The 21228-nt window shown below is 36.9% G+C and overlaps 1 protein-coding gene across 7 annotated transcripts in view; it reads left to right on the forward strand.

The window, feature by feature from the left end:
• FAM76B (family with sequence similarity 76 member B) overlaps positions 1-20527 on the forward strand; it is a 32937-nt gene extending 12410 nt beyond the window's left edge. For 2 of the 7 annotated variants that reach the window (XM_047690660.1, XM_047690659.1), the window contains exons 9-10: positions 1132-1233; positions 6680-9343. In XM_047690660.1, coding sequence (XP_047546616.1) covers positions 1132-1233; positions 6680-6769 — 192 coding nt within the window. In that variant the 3' untranslated portion in view covers positions 6770-9343. Of the gene's footprint in view, positions 1-1131; positions 1234-1916; positions 1998-6679; positions 9344-12749; positions 12780-13433; positions 13860-13920; positions 14076-16282 lie in introns of those variants that run through there. The other 5 variants (XM_047690658.1, XM_047690657.1, XM_047690661.1 and 2 more) reach the window with 5 other exon arrangements.
• The last annotated feature ends 701 nt before the right edge of the window (positions 20528-21228 follow it).

Raw genomic sequence — 21228 nt, forward strand, 5'->3', positions numbered from 1 at the left:
GATCTCTCTTTCTCTATCTCTGGTATCTATCTCAAATGAATTAATAAAATCTTAAAACAAAACAAAAAACGTACAAACCTTTAAAATTTATATGTAATGAAAACCATTTAAAAATAACCAGAAGCCTTCTTCTCCATGGTTCTGATAATGAAATTATATAGTATCAATTTATTTTTTAGTTCAAGGTCATAAGGATTTTGTATTTTTATGTATGTCATTGATATTTAAGAAGAAAATGTAGCTTCCTCAAACCACTGATTTTTTTCCCTTACATTTGTCTAAGTTAGCAAAAATTTTAAATTAACTCCCTTTTCTTTCTCATTCCATGTTAGATTTATTTCTGTACTTTGTTCTCCATTTTACCTCAAATCTTAGGTGATATTGGATACATAATTCTGGATGTAAATTTTAAAGTAAAAGCATTATAGCTCATGGTTGATAAAACCACTCCTCTTTGTACTTAACCATTGTGACATTTTCCTCTTTTGTCATTAAAAGATTATTTTAACCTGAAATCACCTTTAACATTTACTTTGTTTATATATAATGTGAAGTATGTTGTAATTGAAGCATTTTTCTGTGGTATAAGCCATTAAACTTTCCTGTTGGCATACCAGTTGCCAAACTCTGTGTCCAGCAAAGCCATTTTTAAATTGAAGCAAAAAAAGGCATCTTCTCAGAAGTTTTACTGACAATTCAGTATTATCTTAACTTTAAAATATACTATAATAAAATAGAATTTCATTCCACAAAACAAATTCTAAATAAGTTATAAAACTCAGGAAGCTGCTAACATCTTCCACTTCTATAATGAATTGCGAATTTATAATGAAGGGTGTTTAAAATGATGTTTGTGGGGCGCCTGGGTGGCTCAGTGGGTTAAAGCCTCTGCCTTCGGCTCAGGTCATGATCTCAGGGTCCTGGGATCGAGCCCCACATCGGGTTCTCTGCTCAGTGGGGAGCCTGCTTCCTCCTCTCTCTCTCTGTGCCTGCCTCTCGGCTTACTTGTGATCTCTCTCTGTCAAATAAATAAAATCTTTAAAAAATAAAATAAAATGATGTTTGTGCATATATTTTTTTTTTTACATATGCACATATATAAATTTATATTCTTATTTTTCTGTTTCTTAGCTAACTGAACTAAAGGCAGACTTTCAGTACCAAGAGTCAAATTTGAGAACAAAGATGAACAGTATGGAAAAAGCTCACAAAGAAACTGTGGAACAACTTCAGGTAAATGACATTGTTTAAATGTACTGTTATGCAAGGAAAGCTAACCTTGCTTAATTGTAAATAATACTGTCTTAGACTGGTATTGGTATCTCTATTTCATGTGTATTTGGTGCATTTTCAGCTTTAATTTTGACTTTTTAAAGATTTTTTTTTTTTTAATTCATTTGAGAGAGGGAAAGCAGGAACCAGGGGCAGACTCCCTGCTGAGTGGGGAGCCTGTCGCTGGGCTTGATCCCAGGACCCTGAGATCATGACCTGAGCTGGAGGGAGACACTTAACCTGCTGAGCCACCAAGCCACCCCGATTTTGATTTTTTACCATTTCTTAATCCTGTTCCCATTAAGAGTTACGGCTTGAAATCACTTGGTAAGGGGATTGAGTATATTAATTGTGAAGACTTTTGCCTAAACTTGTTATGGGGTTTTCAGAAGAGGATACCAGTGGAGTATGTTTGGTTGATCATTGCATGAAAAACAAAAAATTAAAGATCGGATTCATGAAACTAAGGTGAAAATAAGGTCTTTAGTACATTGTACAGTCATTCTTATATCTTTCCAGATTATGGGAAGGGAGGTGGGTGTACAAAGCCAATTCTCAGGGACCTCAAGTGGAGGAAATTTATGCTACATGCAGTGATGAAAGGCAAAGGAGTGCACTTTAACCTTTGTACTGTGATTTTCAAGGTGCCAAATAGGATTCTGTGTGCTGCAGCAGGGAGCCTCTAGTGATCAAGGCCAAGGCCAGCCTCCCAAGAGTACTGCAAGGTATACTCAGGAGGATTCCAATATACAGAACAACTGAATGGTAAAGCCAAGAGTCACCATAGTGCCAGAGAGGGCAGTATCTGATGTCCGGCATGCAGAGATGGAGAGCATCCAGCAGGGATAGACACTACTCCCTTATTTAAGCCTTTTCCACCTTGGTTTCATAAATTTAGAAATCAGACCACACTAAATTAATTACATGTTCTGTCGATACACATTCTCACATCTGAGGAATTAATCTTTGGGTAACAGGGCTTTTAAACTTTAGTAATTTTAAGTCTTAAAGGCATAGAGGGTGCATACCAACACATAGAGTTTAGACTTCATGGGGGAGTACAGCTTGGGAAGGAAGGGAGTAATACTGCCCTGAGTTTTTGTTTGTTTTTTTCATTGTAAAACCAAGGTATATGTGCTATTTCTGCCTTTTGGTTTGTATTACTCATATATCTTTGAAGGTAGCTTAAATTGCATGAAATTGTAAAATGGATTTAGGAACCTGAATTTCAGTTACAGCCCTAGTCTTAACATGGTCTTACAAAGAGTTTTAAAGAGAAACTTTGTGTAGAACCTGGCACATAGTAGGCACTCAAATAATTTGTTGAATGAGTATTGATTTATGGAAGTGTCCATCTGCCTTCTGTCCTGAGAAATTGCCCATATAATTGTCGTTCTTGGACATTATCATCTACCAGTATATATTTGCTTTATGATATTCTTATTTTTCTCATTCAGTTATTATTGCTGAATGATTACCTGGCAATAGAATCTTTTGCCTGATGATATCTGATTTAGAGTAGTGTAACCAAAACTCTGGAGTAAATCCAGAATCGAGGTAACAGAAAAACTGTGAGCAATACTTAAGTTTATGATAAAACTTAGTACGACTCACTGTCCAAAAGAGCAGTTTGTTTTATTTTGTTGGGGACCTCCTCTTTGACATCTTATCCTGATTGGTATCTTAAGCCTAATAACTCTTCTTGATCAGTAGCTGAACTTCCGTGTAATAGAATAGCAACTAATGTTTGGATAGAAGTATGACATTTCTAACATGATTTTACGTAGGCTCTCTTATTTGTTCTTTACAATAACTTTGAGTTCCCATTTTACAGATGAATTGGTGGTCACATAATTAATCAGAACTGACATAGAAACCTATATCTTGTGACTCATTAAACTGTACTTTCTCTTGTGTTCCCACCACCTCAGGTCAGTCAGGTTTCTGTTCCTTGTTATCAGATCACTTCCCTATATCTTTTGTGTTAATTGCTGGAGACATTCTGTTACAGTTGTGTATCCTCTTTTAACTGTAGTCCCTTCAACCATGTACTAGTAGGGTTTTCCATTTAGTTGAGTAAACAGAGTTAACTATTTTTCTTACCTTTTTGTTATAACAAATAACCCTGTAGCAGAAAATTTACTATGTTCTAATAGTTCTCAAAACATTTGAAACTGTTAAAAACCTGAGAAATAAGCAGTGAGCATCACAAGAAAAAATTGTGCAAAATACCAAAGTAAACCCAAAGTAAACAAACAACCTAAGTTGTCTAACAAGAATACCAAATAAAAAAATCTACTTTTTGTTTAGGAGTGAAGTTAATGAAGGGGGAGAGGGGATTAAGATTTGAGTGCCTGCTATGAATCAGCCTCTGTGTTAGGCTAAGTGTTTTATTTATTTGATTAGTTCTTTCAACTCCTTTTTTTTTTTTTTTAAAGATTTTATTTATCTATTTGACAGAGATCACAAGTAGGCAGAGAGGCAGGCAGAGAGAGAGGGGGGAAGCAGGCTCCCCGCCAAACAGCCTGATGCGGGGCTCGATCCCAGGATCCCGAGATCAGGACCCGAGCCGAAGGCAGAGGCCCAACCCACTGAGCCACCCAGGCGCCCCCTTTCAACTCCTCTTGAGGTGGTGGTGAGGTTTCTGTTTTACGTATGAGAACATTGACTCCAGGTTGCACAGCAGGATCTGTGTTACTCCAGGTAGCCTTTCCTTTAGGTCACTGTTTCTAAACATTTTTAGCTTAACTTGTTAAGAGTTTTAAATTCTTTGATTTTTGCAGGGTGTGTAATAAAGAAGTAACATTAGGATGAAAATTTTAAGTGCATACATATTTAAGTATTGCATTGTAAAGTACCTTTTTAATGTACCTAAATTAGACTAACACACATTTGGACTTATCTCCATTTAACAACTGATACATTTGTTTTTCTTAAGGGCTTTTTTCTTACATAATTTATCAGCAAATAAATTTATTAGTGTTATAGTTAGGAGAGAATATATAAATGCAAATTGAAAATTAGCTGCTAAAAAAAGGGGAAACTGTTCTCACAATACCTAATGTTTGAGTTCTTGTGTTTCATACGTAGAATATGAAAATTATAAACTTTGATTTTTATGGTTGCTTCTTATTGAAAACCGAGAAAAGAGAATTTGAATGTTGTCAATATAAAAGGTTTTGGATAAATATAATTTATAGATCTGATGGCAATCTCTTTGAGGCACATTTGCAAAGATACCATTTTTTTATGCCCTTCATTAATCTATATTTTAAAATTTCTGTTAAGATTTGTTTTTGGCAAAGAGAGTCTGTGGTAGTTATAAATTAAATAGCATGGAGCTAAAGGAGCTAACAATAAAAAGAAAACAATTTAAAACTATTACACTGACTAGGATTGGTCAGCTGAGCAATAAACCAGTTGATCATAAGTGTACTCACTTGACTTACTGCTAACTGCCAGGCATTCACATTATTTGTCTTCTGAGTTTTCGGACTTTTTAATTTTTTTTTTTTAAGATTTTATTTATTTATTTGACAGAGAGAGATCACAAGTAGGCAGAGAAACAGGCAGAGAGAGAGGAGAAGTGGGCTCCCTGCTGAGCAGAGAGCCCAATGCGGGACTCGATTCCAGAACCCTGAGGTCATGACCTGAGCCGAAGGCAGAGGCTTAACCCACTGAGCTACCCAGGCGCCTCGGACTTTTTAATTTTTAAAGGAAAACAAAATCCTGTTAAATTCTTTATGATTTTCTAGATTTAAAATTGAAATCAAATTTGAAATTAAAACTTTTTTTTTTTTTTTTTTTTTTTAAAGAGGGCTGGGGACAGAGGGACAGAGGAAGAGGGTGACGAGAACCATAAGCAGACTCCATGCCCAGCCCAGAGTCCGACATGGGGCTGTATCTCACGACCCCAAGATCATGACCTGAGCTGAAATTAAGAGTCGGATACTTTAAGTGACTGAGCCATCCAAGCACCCCTGAAATTGAAACTTTTAATTACCCCCTTATTTAACGACTACTGAATAAACAAATGCTGTTAATCAGGCAGACAAACATAAACATAGTTAGGTTTGCAAATATGAAATTGTTCTAAGAATATTTGCATTTAGGAGGTATAGGTATTGGGGAGAGTTTGGTTGAAGAAAGGTAGGGGAGTAGAAGTACAAAGCTTTGAAAAAAGGTTTATGTTTCATGAAACTGTTTAAGATGTTATACAGAGAAGGCAGGGTGTTATCTTGCCATACAAAGGCCAAAATTAGAGTAGAAGATGAAACACTGAGGTTAAAAAAAAAAAAAAAGTATTATCTAGATAATAAAAAATGTTGAAACTTGTGAAGGAAAATAAATGGTTTTCCTACATAAACAAGAGGAAAAATTTTGTTCCTTTTAGCAGCACTCAGATTCTAGTCTATTCTCAATACTTTCCCCATTTTGGCTCAAAAACTCCAACAGAAGTGTTTGGTCATTAATGTTTTTGTATATATGGAGGGTTCTTATTACCTGGGTTTCCACAGTTAAGGGATCACATAGGGAGACAAAGGCAGTCAAAATATGAAAGTACTCACTTGAAGGTCGCTCTTTACACATTCCTTTTCACTAAACACTAGTGATTGTCCTAGTGCTTTGGCTCAAAGACAGTGTCTTTGGCAGGTGGAACATTTGAATGAAGGGGACATTCAGTTCAGATCAATGGCAAAGTGAAACTTCGAATCTTTGAAAAATAATTTCATCCTTTCACAGATCTGAAAACGATGATGTGTAGATGTTCAAATTACATCAAAGGCAGTACCTAATGACTGCTGTGGCAATTAAACAATGAGATCAGAGAGGAAGGACATTTCTGCTGGGTGCTTCAAAAAAAATTAGTTGAATAGCATTAAATTGACAGGGTCCCTTTGGCAAAGTGATAAAGTGTGAATATTTTTACAAAACAGGCCTCTTTTGCTTATTCTATAAATAGGTAAATATCAAATACAAGACTTTGTACATTTTGCTGGGCAGTATTCCTCCCAAATCATTATTTGGGTCATTAGTTAGAAAACTTATTTTCATTTTATGTTTTTAAGTTAAAGAGACATATTTTTTTTCTTTATTTAAAATTTGACCCACTCTTAAATGGATTGTCTAAGTTGCCTTTTTTTTCTCATTGACTGTATCTTTGGACAACAGTTACATTAATATCAACATCTACAAAGGGGGCTGATAAACCAATGTAGAATTTTCCTTCTCCATATGCAGCATTAAGGAGATGAACCTTAATATACCAACTCTTGCATCTGGTCTTAGGGTTTCAATGAAATCTTGTTGTGTAAGTGGAAAGAACAGCATTAAATAAGTAGTATTCTTCAACATGACCTGATATTTCAAGCATATTTTTCATTTTAAATGTTTTTGTCTCCCACAGGCCAAAAACAGAGAACTACTCAAACAGGTCGCAGCATTGTCGAAGGGTAAAAAGTTTGACAAAAGTGGAAGCATACTAACATCCCCTTGATAAAGTAGTTATTCATGTAGTGTTTCTGCTGAAAATGTAAATTTGAGAAAAATTCTGTGAAGCCCTTAAATTCTGTGTAGTGGAGAAATATTTTTGCACACCAGATGAATTGGCGTGTTTCCTATTCACTTTTGTAACTGATATACAGCATTTTTTAAGTTGTAAAACGTTCAAATAAAACTTCAACTGGCTTGAAGTTACTTTTTAATGATTTGATATCCAGGAACTTTTTTGCCAGCAATAGTATTAAACACTTGTAAAGGAGTGCACAAGTCGTGCCCTTTATAAAATGCAACATGCAATAATAGAGTGGATGATGGTGTTCAGAAGTCAGAGCAGCAGGGCTTTTGGTTTGCTTGGTTTTGTTTTTACACTATGCTGATTTCAGATAAACAGTTTTCGATTTAGAAATACAAAAACTTTTAAACAAGGAAAATGGTAAACACTGGTTTTTTTTGGTAATTGTGTTTTTACTTTGCATCAACATGAATTTAGGAGAAAATCATGGTGCTTTTATTAAATGAACTTCAGAGTATATGTAAATATGTTTTTAAAAGTTACACCATTAACATTAGTTAGTAAACTAGTATTTTCATTATTGGTATAGGAATTAATGTTTATTGTACAGTATCCAAGGTAAAATGTGTTCTGTTTTGTACAAACTACTGTAGATTTTTACTTACAAGTGCCTTTTTGCCACCTAATGTTTTTATTTATAGGAATGCCAATCTTTTGTACATACAGTTTGTTTTAAAATCATGTTTAATAAATGTTTGTATATAAATGCATATGTACAGAAGCCTATTTCAAAAGGAAATCAAAGTTGTTAGTAAAATGTTTGAGATTCCATTAAGAACCGATAATGCATATAGACTCTAGATGATTTTGTGGTTTGTTTCTGTGTGATATGAGAAGCTGTTGGTCACTGAATTCATTGAATTATGTAAAAATACTTCCCCAAAGATTTAATTTTAAATCATTTCTGATAGAGTAATTTTATTTTTTATGTCATATGGCTTCATGTTCATATTTCGTGAGTTACATGTTCTTTATTTTTCTTTTATAAAAGTTTTTAAAAATTTATAATTTTTCTGCAGTGGTCCATATATCTGCTTTCCCTATAATATGTGGTTATCTAAGTTAATATTTATGTACACCATATTTGATTTGTAAGTTTAAAGCAAATCTGGAAAAATTTAAATAAATCAATCCATGAGTATCTTTGAGTAAATTGGAATCTACTGTAAGATACAGGCACTATTTATAAGAAAATTATATCAGAGTCTTTAAAATTGTCTATAAAAGGTTGAGTAGGTTGGGATAGGTTATGTAAAGTTATTGACTAATTATTTTCTGATCCATTGGTTTTCAGCCTTTAATGCAATTGATCTCCTTAATAAATGCAAGTTCAGACTTCCAGTTCAATTGTAAAGCATCAGGCAATGCTAGATATACTGTATAGAGTGGGAGAGAGTTCTTCTCTTAGGAATTTATGGGCAAGGATTAAATTTAAGTAAACTTTTAATAAATTTATTAGTTTTTAAGTTGTTTTTAAACTGATTATAAATGTCAGGTCAAAGATCATCTTTTCTCAGAACACAGGATAGTTATAATAATTGTTTTTAAGATAACCAATGTTTCAGGAGATGATTCCTGCAGTTTTTCATTATATGTTGATATCAAATAATTCTTTGTCCAATTTGAAAATATTATCTAGGGTAATTTTGAAGTAATATAGCAAAAGATTGAATCAATCAGACTTGGAAAAATTAAACCAGTTTATTTTTATGAGCTCTTCATGCAATAATCTTCCTAAATTTAGTACTCTCAACAATGATAGATAATGCCTTCTTAACACAGATTTTAATGTTTGCAGGATTTGCTAAATTTGTAGTCATTACCTTTCTTTGAAATTTACACTTTTATATTCTGGTTTCATAGCCATTTATCAATCCACAGTACTCATTATAGTTTTAAAATAAACTGTGTAATAGTTCTTATAACATGTTGGAGCTGCTACTAAAAACCAAGGTGCCCCTTCCCCCTTTTTTAGGAAACAGATTAAAAATTGAAGACTCAGTCTCAGTCATTAAGCTTTGTAAATTCTAAGGCTAAAACTTTTTAGGGGCTTCACAGTATTTAGTCCTAATTAAATGCCCTCTTGTTATTCCATGACCTTATTTTATAACTTAATTTTTTTGCAATTGTATAAACTAGTAATTGAGTCCCAGTCCTGGATCTGTAGTGTATTGACATAATGAGCTGATATTTAAATGTGGACCTGTAAGGAGATACTATGGTGTGCCGTATTGTGCTTTTTAGCCCGTTTTCAGCTATTAATTAGCATTTACCAGTGAGGGTCATTTTGGCCCAAGTTATTTATGTATTAATAGCCTGTGAATATTGCAGTTCTTTTTAGATTGTATTGGTCTAAATATGCATTCTTTGGTGAACCTGGTAAGCTGTTCACATGTATAGACTATTGAAATACTGTACTTGTACACATCTGACTGTTGACATTTTGTACTTTTTTCTAAATCCAATATTTCACAATAAAAACTTGTCAAAAATTTTCTACTGGTTTCCTATTGCTTCTGCAACAAATTCCATAACCTTAGTGGCTTAAAACGGCAAAGGTTAATTCTCTGATAGTTCTGGAGACCAGAAGTCCAAAATCAGTTTTACTAAGCTCATGTCAAAGTTGGCAGAACTGGTTCCTTCTGGAAGCTCCGGGGAGAATCTGCTTTCTTGCCTTTTCCAGCTTTTGGAGCTGCATTCCTTGCATTCTTTAGCTCTTTGCCCCTTCCTCCATCTTCAGAGCTAAAAAAATGTAGCATCTTCAAGTCTCTCTAGCGCTGTCATCATATGGTCTTCTCTCTTTGGTCATGGTATCTCCCTCTGCTCCCTCTAATAAGGACATTATTGGGCCCACCTTTATGATCAGGAGTCCTCATATCTCAAATTCTTTTTTTTTTTTAATATTTTATTTATTTATTTGACAAGAGATCACAAGTAGGCAGAGAGGCAGGCAGAGAGAGAGAGAGGAGGAAGCAGGCTACCTGCTGTGCAGAGAGCCTGATGCGGGGCTCTATCCCAGGACCCTGAGATCATGACCTGAGCCGAAGGCAGAGGCTTTAACCCACTGAGCCACCCAGGCGCCCCGTCATATCTCAAATTCTTAGTCACATCTGTTGTCACATAAGGTAACCTATTGATAGAGATTAGAACGTGGACATTTTGGGGGACCATTACTGAGCCTCTCATAAGCTTTATCTACATTTCCCCAGTACGAGGCTTTGAAGTTAACAGATTTGAGAGAATTGGCTCAGGCAAGCACATTCCGTTTTGCTACATGTTCATTAAGACTGCTTTCATGAGCTAGTGAGATATTTCAAAGCAATAATAAAGCAAATCAAGCTAGATGTCATTTTGTTTTTACAAACTTTGGAACATGACTAAAACCATGCTATGTTGTTTGATAAAACGAGTTAAAGACCTGATTTATAGACCTTTATGGTCTATAGACCTAGACCTTTATAGTCTAGTTGGGGAGACCATATACATGAAAAAAATATCTGGAACTTTGGTATTAGGAAGTGCAATAAGAACCTGATAGCTTTTAGCAAGGGCATCCTAAGAATTGTGGGAAATGTTAGTCTAAGTCATTGCTTTCTCACACTTGAGCATGCATCAGTCATAGGGTGGTATGGAGGACGTCATGAGGCACATGTAACTGGGCCTCTACCCCAATGTCTTGAGTGCATGAGTTTGGAATTGGTCCCAAGAAGCTGCATCTCTCAGTTCCCAGGTAATGCTATTGCTTCGGGCCCAGAGCACATACTCTGAGAACAAGTGGCATATTTAAAAAGGCATGAAAGATTGAAGGGCTAAAGAGTAGAGGCTATTTTGAAAAGAACTGGGGAGTGAACTTGGAAAAATTATTTGGAGCTATATTTTAAAGGCAGTTTGGGTAGACTACTAGAGTTTTGAAAAGGAAATGATGTAAGACCAAATACTGAACATGTTGAGAAGAGCACTACAGGCCATTTTCTCCAAATGCTTTATTTTGTAGCCAAGGAAGTGGAGCAGGAAGTGGTAAATGAGTATTGACTTTTATTAACGCCCTGCCATTTTCCAAAAAGAATTGAGGTAACTTGGTTCAAATGACTTGTGCCTAGTTTGCCACACAAAATCAGTATTAAGGAGGTGTGTGTGTATAGTCATCCTCTCAGACATAGCTAAGAGGTTGAGGATGATGAGAATCATCAGTTGGATGTCAATTGGATAGGACAAGCTTATGGGCCGAGAAAAACTTCCATTCTAAACAATGTCTTAGTATATAAGTATATATATACTTTATAAGTATATACTTAATAAGTATTTATATACTTATATATAAGCATATATAAGTATATAAGGTGCAGAATTTGTTTTTTAATTGACAGGGGGATAGTAGATGACAAGCCCTGTGGTTTTTTCTCTCATGTTTATGCTGCCATGACTGCATTTGAAATTGTTGTGCTAGTCACCACTTCTCAAGAAAAATGCAATCTGAGAAGTTAAATGATTAGAGTGTTGAAAACTGTATTTTGACTAAAATGATTGACTTGTTTCTAAAATAAGTAAAAACCAACAACTGTAAAGAAACCGGGCCAGAGGAATAAGTAGATCATTCACAGTTAGGTAAGTGCAGATGGTTTTTAACCATGTGAAAAAATGACCTTACTCGTAATAAAAGAAAATTAAGAAAAAATTAAAAGTGTGTGGAGTTAACCATTTGTCACCTATAGGTTTGCAATATTCCAAATCTGACAACATACTTTGTTGACACAGTTGTGGGGAAACAGACACTCTCCGACATTTCTGATGGCCATTGCCAAATAGTCCTATGGAGTTTTAATAACATATACATTTATGCTTTGATCTAGCAATCCAATGTCTAGGAATTGGTCCCCAACATACTCTTAACAAAAATGCAAAGACATATGCACAACTCAAAATTATTTGGAATAGCAGAAACAGAAAACAGTTGAGATTAAGGGGTTGGTAAAAAAAAAAACTTCGGGACATCCATATAATGAATCTATTTAGCCATAGAATTGACTCAGCTACTCCTCACAGTACATTTGTTGAAATGAGAAAAGCAAAGGAGAAGAAAGTATGCTGTAGCATGTTAAGGGGAGGACTGCACCCACATACATACACAAAAGTATCTGCTTATAGTTTTTAAAAACTGAAAACTCAACCATAATTGTTTAAAAATGGTTACCAATAAGGAGTGAGGGAGAAAATATGTTGGAGGGGACAGTATTAGAAATAGAGATCTTTGAACATACGTTTTATTGATTTGACTTTGGAGTCATTGAGATATTGTTAAAAATTATAAAATAAAACAATCTTTAAATTTTTTTTTCTATTTGAGTATAGTTGACACAATGTTACATTAGTTTCAGGTATATGGCATAGTAATTTGACAAGTTTATGCATTATGCTGTCTATCCTCCCCACAACTGTAGCTACCATCTGTCACCATCCAACACTATCACAATATCATGGACTATATTCCCCATGCTGTGTCTTTTAGTTCCATGACTTATTCATTCCATAACTGGAAACCTGTATCCTCTACTTCCATTCACTCATGAAGTAAAAGTCTCAAAAAAAAAAAAAAAAAGAGAAAAGAAAAGAAATGAAACAAATGTACCTAAGACAGCCAATTGGTGCCATAACCACACAGAGGACTATTCTAATTGCCATAAAATGCAATAGTTTGTACCTCCTTAGTAGGATATGTTCTAAGGTTAAAAAGAAAAATTGAATAAAAAAACCCTGCAAGAATAATCTTATACTGTTTACAATAATCATAATGTTGGTGGCAGTGTCAATATTGTTATTCTGTAATTATTGTGTGGGCTAAAGTTTTGCGGGATAAAGCAAGTGAAAAATTATGTGATATTCTATTATTTCATTTGTCACTCAGGCCTGGGATTCTTGGCTAAAGAGAAAAGAGGTACATTTAGTAAAATCTGTGTCATGCTCTTAATTAGAGTTATCAGTATAAACTCAAGATATTTTCTCTAAGAAAAAAAAATACATATTTAGTGGAAAAGTATGTACCATCTTATGCCAGATAGTAAGAAAGCTTTCGAGGACTATTTAGTACGCTCTCAAAAAGACTCATAAGGCAACTGGAAGATTGTACAATTTGAACATCAGTATAGGAAATCCTAACTGCAATGCACTGAAACATTGAATATGTTTTAAATACCTGAATTCGAAATGATACTGAATAGACAAATACACCACATGAGAAACAAAGCACTAATTGCTCACCATTAGAGGATGCTAGTGAGCTAACTCGTTATTTTAAAAATTGGTAAATAGAGAAGAAAGAGTATTTCCTATGGTTCGCATACAAACTGTATCTCTGGGTAAGTGAGCAGTAAATGAGGGAGGAATACAATCGCTCTGAAAAGGCATTCCCATCTAAAAAGTGAAAAAGGAATGATGAAATTACAATATCTCCATTTTGCAACTTCTAATGAATTGATGGAATAATAAGCATTGCCCATGCTTAGGGCAGCTGCTAAAAATACACAGACGCATTCTTAACACCCCATGCTTTCTGATCGAGGAATATACTGCTACCCATATTTTTTTCCAGAAAAGAATCAAACCTAGATCTGATCAGACATGTACCAGTTTACAGGAAATAGGACAGAGATCATGATGAATGACACCGAAGGCACGCAATTTGGCATATTGTTTCTTCAGTAAGTTGCAAGGGGAAAAAAGTGACAGAGCAAGAGGGACTTAGGGGCTGCCAACCAATCACAACGTGTGGACCTTGAATCGAAGAAATTTGAAAAGAGAAGAAAAATGTTTTTAATCATTTATGACGCAACTGGAAATTTAAATGCTGTTTCTTTAATGACATCAAGGAATTATTAACTTTTGAATAATGGTGGTGTAGCTATGTATAATTTTTTATTGAGATATAATTAGCATATAACGCCAGTTTCTGTTATACAACATAATAGTTTGATATTTGTATAATTTGCAAATATGTTTAATTGTTTAAGCCGTCCTAGAGACACCTACGAAAATACAATGAAATATCATGATGTTCGATATTATTCAAAATAATACAGGGAGGAAGGTGGATGGCACTATAAATGAAACAGGATTGGCTGTGAGTGGTTATTGGAACTGAGGAATCGGTGTACGGCAGCTCATTACACTATTCAGTTCAACTTTATGTAAGTTCTTTTCATAATGAAAAGTAACACCGCCAGCACCATCACCCTGCCAAATTATAGCTCACCTTAAAAACACAGCCTCACTATGGGTGCCTGAGTGACTCAGGTCATGATCCCTGCTCAGCGGGGAGCCTGCTTTTCCATCTCCCTCTGCCTACCACTCTCCCTGCTTGTTCTCTCTCTCTCTGTGAAATAAATAAAATCTTAAGAAAAAATATATAGGCTCACTAGAAAAAGAAAAAAATAGGGGCAGTACAAAAAAGGAGTAGAAATAAAGGGGAAAAAAGACAAGACCACCCACTCACAATTCTACCGAATTCTCTTTTGTACATTTCTTTTGGCATTATTCATGAGTTAAGACTACTATCACTTTACAATATAATTTTTTTTAAGATTTTATTTATTTATTTGTCAGACAGAGATCACAAGTAGGTAGAGAGGCAGGCAGAGAGAGAGGAAGGGAAGCAGGCTTCCTGCTGAGCAGAGAGTCTGATTCAGGGCTTGATCCCAGGACCCTGGGACCAGGACCCGAGCCGAAGGCAGAGACTTTAACCCACTAAGCCACCCAGGCGCCCCCCAAGTTTTATTCTTATTACCCCATTTAGCCCAATTTGATTTGTTCAAATCAGTATACCAATGCAAGACTGTGCATTCCATTTGGTTATTATACACTGAAATCCCTCTTAATTTAACATATTCCCTTTATGATACTAACACTTTTTTTTTACTTTTTAAAAAAATTTATTTTGATAAACATATTATGTATTTTTATCCCCAGGGGTACAGGTCTGTGAATCGCCAGGTTTACACACTTCACAGCCCTCACCATAGCACATACCCTCCCCAATGTCCATAACCCCACTCCCCCTCTCCCAACCCCCCTCCCCTCAGCAATCCTCAGTTTGTTTTGTGAGATTAAGAGTCACTTATGGTCTGTCTCCCTCCCAATCCCATCTTGTTTCATTTACTCTTCTCCTACCCCCTTAACCCCCCCATGTTGCATCTCCACTTCCTCATATCAGGGAGATCATATTATGATACTAACACTTTTGAAGAGACAAGGCCTCTTAAATTGCAAAATTTGCCATCTTTTGAACTTGTCTCACTACTGTCCATGATACAATTTGTTTATTCTCTACTCTTTGTATTTTTGTAGATTGGAAATTATTTTCTATCCCAAGGGATTCACGTTAAATATTTGTGAGAGAAGTACATCACATAGGTGATTATGTGTATTCTTTCAAGAGACACAACATGTTTTGAATTTTACAATTAGTTTTGGACTGTTAAAACTCAGTTAAGCTACCAGTTTGATTCCTCCATTATCTATTTTCATTTACTTAATATGTTTAATCAACATAATCATTTTTTTCTGCTTTTTCTTTTCACAATGTTGGCCAAACACAGCTTCATACTTAGGAACATATGTTTTTTTTTTTTTTTTGGGCAGAAGTTTATAAACATATATTTTTATCCCCAGGGGTACAGGTCTGTGAATCGCCAGGTTTACACACTTCACAGCACTCACCATAGCACATACCCTCCCCAATATCCATAACCCCACCCCCCCTCTCCCAACCCCCCTCCCCCCATCAACCCTCAGTTTATTTTGTGAGATTAAGAGTCACTTATGGTTTGTCTCCCTCCCAATCCCATCTTGTTACATTTATTCTTCTCCTATCCCCTTAACCCCCCATGTTGCATCTCCTCTCCCTCATATCGGGGAGATCATATGATAGTTGTCTTTCTCCGACTGACTTATTTCGCTAAGCATGATACCCTCTAGTTCCATCCACGTCTACAATATAATTTTGATTCCTGTTTCCACCCTACACTTCCTAGATAAGCACATAGAATACTACCTATAAGCTAATGACTCCCAAATCCGTATGCACAGCCTGGATCTCTCTCCTAACTTCCCAGACTATATATATCCAATGCAGCTTGGCATCTTGTTCAGGTGTCTGAAAAGCCTCTCAAGAATGTAGCATGCCCAAATTGTGTGTTCCTGATCTACACTCCTAAGTCCAAACAAATCCCCAGCCAGCTGTACTTTCTGTCTTCCCACCTCCATTCATGGCAACTCGATTCTCGTTGTTCAGCCTAAAAGCCTTGATGTCACCTCTGACTTTCCTCTCTCTCACTCCATATCCATTCCTTCAAACTTTTGGTCAGCTTTTAACTTTGAAGTATGTTGAGAATTTGACCATTTTTCATTATCTCCATCCCTACTGGGTGTCTCTGTTGCCTACAGGCCTGTCTCAACAGAGAAGCCGCGAGCGATCTCAGTAAATGATTTCATGTCATTGTCAGGTCAGCTATTCAACTGTTCTCAACTGGGTGCTGTTTTGCTTCCTTGGGGACATTTAGCAATGTCTGTAGACATTTTTCATTTTCAGGACCAGTGGTCAGTGGTGGGGGGTGGGGTTGGGTGCCCCTGATGTCAACTAAGTGGAGGTCAGAGATGCTGCTAAACATCCTACAATGCACAGAACATCACCCCCCAGACAAAGAATTATCCAGCCTCAAATGCCAGTAATGCTGAGGTTGAGAAAACGTGGGCCACTCAAAAGCCTAAAATGGTTTTTACATCTCTACTCTTACAATGGCCTAAAAAGCTTTGACCTTAACAAAAGTCTTTCTGCTACAGTACAGCTTTTATCGCCCACCAGTGAAAGCAGCTGTTACTACTACTTTAATTCCATGAATTAAATATTAAAGAACTGAAATATACTAAAGATTTTACCGTTTCTACTTAAATAAATTCCTACTTATGACCACGAGGTGGAGCACTTCACCGCTAAATAATACCACAGCGCACTTGCGGAAAAGCGGTGGGAGTCCCTGTGATAAGAGCAAGCATTACTCCTTAACTACCCTTTGTAATAAGTTTTGTTATATACGATAAGAGGCAATTGTTTTTCGCAATTCCACCGTACAATTCTTTAATTCAGTCAATGGATTAGCTCTCTCACACACACACACAAAAGGAGTTTAAAATTGTCTTTAGACAGGCTGTTTTTGAATTCAGAAGTATTTTTAAAAGAGTTGCTTAAAGATTTCTGTCTGGAATTTTTGTGCACATTTCTCTTTCTCTTTAAATCCAGTCCCACTTTTGCACTAAGCACAACATATGTTTGGCCCTTCCTCCTCCTACTCGTAAGGGAGTTCCTACACTCAGTATAAACTAAAGTAACTTCTAAGTCAAAAGACGACTGTCTCCAACTAAGCTGTGTCTCTGAGAGGTTTGACAGGGACACGGCAGAGATGGTCTTGGCTATGTCAATGTCAACAGCGTTCTGGACTCCATGCCACGGTGAATGATGGGCTGGGATTTGGAGTACCCCCCGGGGCTGGAATGGTAGGCTAAGTCAAGCTGTTACATGTGTTGAATGGCTCCAAAATGATCATTTCTTTGTAGATTTTGCTCATTTTTGCACATTTCATGTGACATGGATTTTTCTTTGAAAGGGTGATTAAAGCCTCCCTTCCTCTTTAGTAATGGCACAGCTCTGCCAGGTATCAGGAACCTATATGTGGTGGGCCATTCAGCTACTGAAAGCTCCTCTTTTTATACTCTCAATTGTCAAGGCAGCAAGAAAAATCATTTCTCCCTTGCCTAGAAAACAACCAACTAAACTGCTAATGGAATCTACATTCTTATTACTTTACATCATTTTCACGTTATCTTAAGTTCTTTTCTAAGCTAAATTTCATTACTGTAAGTTGATGGTTCAAAATTGGCTGTAGGAATTCAGATACTTCTTTTAGAAATCATTCCAAAGTACTTCTTAAAAGGACTAAAAGGCGTTTTATATAATGTTTTCTTTTTATCACCTTGTGATTCCTTGAAACATAATAGCACTGAGCAAACAGGAGCCACATATAAGCCTCTGTTGTCATTGGCTGCCTGCTCCTATGGTTACCAAGATGGGCCCATGATGCCCGATCATCTATGTCAGTGAAGTGGCCTGGTTCCTAGACTATAAATATCTGTGTAGCTGTACAGAGTAAAGGGAGGAAAGGGCATTTGTCAGTATTTGGTCTCTCCTTTAAGTAAAGAAATAGGAGGATATTGTGATACAAATTATTTTTAAAATGTAAAGCACTGTATGTTTTGTGTGTTCTTTAAATAACTGTGTTCTCAATCCACATGTCTCTACCTTTTGGAAGCATTTGCAAAGGAGTGCAAAGCAAACATTTGAATTCGGAATTGGGTGATGAATTCAGCTTGTGCACACAGATCATTTGTGACAGGACATGAGATCAAAAATCACAACTGAGACATGAAGACGTGATAGATAACCAGATTCCAGACCGAGATGGGCTACCCTTGGGGACTTGTGAAAAGGACGTAACTAGAAACCCGGGACACAATTCTTAAACCCCTGGCCAACACTGAAGGTCTAAAAAAGTTGAGGATGGTACCTAGGAGAAGATTTGTTTGGAGATAGCTGAGCTAAAAGCCCTTCGTCTTCATCCAGGGAAGGGCTTTAGTGTGCAATTCCCCAAAAAGAGGATCCTTAGTGAGTTCACGTGAAGAGCTTGACATGTTCCCTGCCATCGTGGGGACAAAATGGACCTGTGCCTGACTTCCAACACCTGGTAGCCATGGCTGGCTTGGCTAGCTTCTCTGATGGCACCAACAAAGGAAATGTTGCTATATCAAGAGTAATTTCCATTCTCAGAGATTCTTGGGTCAAGGAAGTATGAGTAGTATTTTCAGTTGTGGGAAATGTGATTCAGCCAGCTTGGCGCTGTTCCAAATTTTGCCCAAGAGAGCTGCTTTGGGTGGGTGGAAGATGAGCAGTGAGGGGAGTCCTGCAAAGACTCTTCATTGAATAGTCAAAAAGCTGGGCTTTGAGGACACATAGTGAACCACAGGAAAATACCTTGCCCAGATCATGGAAAGTACAATGAAAAGTTCCAGTGACATGGAAGGAGATCTCAAAAGAACTTTAATGAAAGCACCAACTTGGCCACAGCTACCCATCCCATTATAAGAGAAGACATCAGCTCTAAACATTTACCAGACCCAGAGAGTGAGACTGTCTTATCATGATGACCCTAAAAACTCCCACTTTGCTTATTGCCCTTGTATCTCCCTGCTTGGATACTGGCTGGGTCAGAAACACTGGCAAGCTGCAGAAGAGGACAAATGCTAAGTAGGGGGAAAGAAGGATCATGATCTCTCTACTGACTGCAAATGGCTAGCCCACAGCAGTCTGCAGCTGGGGAAGAAAAGACATGCTAAACTTTAAAATTGTGAAGTTTTCATTAATATATATAGGTGTGATAGTTGTCTCCAAAAATTAACCCATGAATCACACCTTCCAGTATTCAAATCCTTGGGTATTCCCCTCCTACACTGAATTTGGGAAGGTTCAATGTCTCCCTTTAAGTAACAGAATGCAAAGGCAGTGATTCTTTGCCAGTTCTGGGCCTAAGCTTTAAGAATTTCTGGCAGTTTCCAGTGTTGTGTTCTCAGGGAGTCCTTTCTGTAAGAAGGCTATTTATGCTGCGAAGGAGACCATGTGGAAAGGCCACATGGAAAGGAAAAGTCTGGAGAAGGAAAGGAAACCAGCTGTTTCACTCAAGTTTAAGGTCAATCTTATTTCATCTCTTTCTATACCCAATTCTCCCCAATTACCTTGAATCTCAAATCCTTCATCATGTAATTTCATTTATAAATATTTTAGTATGCATCTCTCGAAAAAGATTTGAAAAACATAACTCTTAAAGCCATTTTCATTAAAAGTTTATAACTTCTTAGTGTGATTAGTATCCGTGTTCAAATTTTCCCAATCATTTTCCACTGGCTAAAATTAAGATCTATATAAGACCCATACAGAATTTTACCAGAGTTGAGCCTGCAAAAGAAGATACTCACCAATACTGAGTGGGTCCACCCCACAGAGATCTTACCAGGCCAGAACTTGGAGGCGTCAGGTACTGGGGAGGTTGGGAATGAGGCACAGGGCTGAGAATAAGAAGACTGTTTGAAGGTCTCTAGCCAAGAAAAGAAAATTTGAGTTGAGAACTCAGCCATATCCGACATCGTGTGTAGCTAGGGTGAGAGATGGATAAGAAAGCAGGGAGTGAGAGAGAGTCCATGTTCAGAAAATCTAGCCACTCCCTTCCAGCCACTCTCCCTGTCCTGCTTCTAGGATATCAGAGCCTGAGAATGAATAAAACAAGAGAGACAAAAGGGGCTAGGAAACCACAGCAGGTGTGGTATGTTGACATATCAGATACTCTAGATGGGAGAAAGCTGGTGGTTGCCAACATAGCCAAGAGACAATGGGGAAATGGAAGTGCCTGAAAATAGGGTGCCAACAATGAGGCTTCACTCTGCAGGATCCAGTAAAGCCTGGGGACCTGAAGGCAGGGTGGGAACAGCTTAATGAAGATAGATTGAAATTTAGGCTACTTGAACCCTTCTCCCATCTTTACAAAATCTGGCACCTAGAGGTTTATTTTCCAGAAAAATTGGAACCAAGACACTCTGGACTTAATGATGATGGGTATAGCCTGGGGTCAAAGAGGGTCACTTTTCTAGCAATAGCGATTCTATAAAATTCTTCACAACAGATGGTAAGATTTCCATCTGTTTCTTTAGCTGGTCTCCCGAATCACGGACAGTCAGTGTATGGCCCTGAGGTAGGAGTTTGGGAGAATTTAGCTCTCTAAAGGAAACAAGCATGATGAGACCTGGGGTGATTATTAATGTTATATATAACAAACCACTACAAAATTCAGTGGCATAAAACATAAACCATTTGTTTTGCAATGATTCTGTGGTCAGGATTTCCGATAGGGTATTCTCTAATAAAACTTAAGTGGTGGTGGTTTCTCTGCTTTATAACACCTCAGAGTCTCAACTGGGAACACTCAAAAGTCTGGAGGGACCCAAATGACCATTGACTGGAATCATCTAGAAAGGTCTTCAACCTTGGGTATGGTGCTTGGTGGGATCGTGGGACTCGGCTCAACTGAGATTGTCAGCTAGAATGTCCACATGCAGTCTCCACGTGGACTGAGCTTCCTAACACCATGGTGGACTGGTCCAGCAAAAAACGACAGAGACTCCCTGGGCATTTATGACCCAGCTTTATAAGTCACATCGTATCACTTCTTCTGTACTTTATTTGTCAAAGCAGTCAAAACTCCCCCAGATCCAAGTGGGCGTAGACATAATAT

This window comes from Lutra lutra, chromosome 10 (genome assembly GCF_902655055.1).
Source record: "Lutra lutra chromosome 10, mLutLut1.2, whole genome shotgun sequence".
Lineage (NCBI taxonomy): Eukaryota > Metazoa > Chordata > Mammalia > Carnivora > Mustelidae > Lutra > Lutra lutra.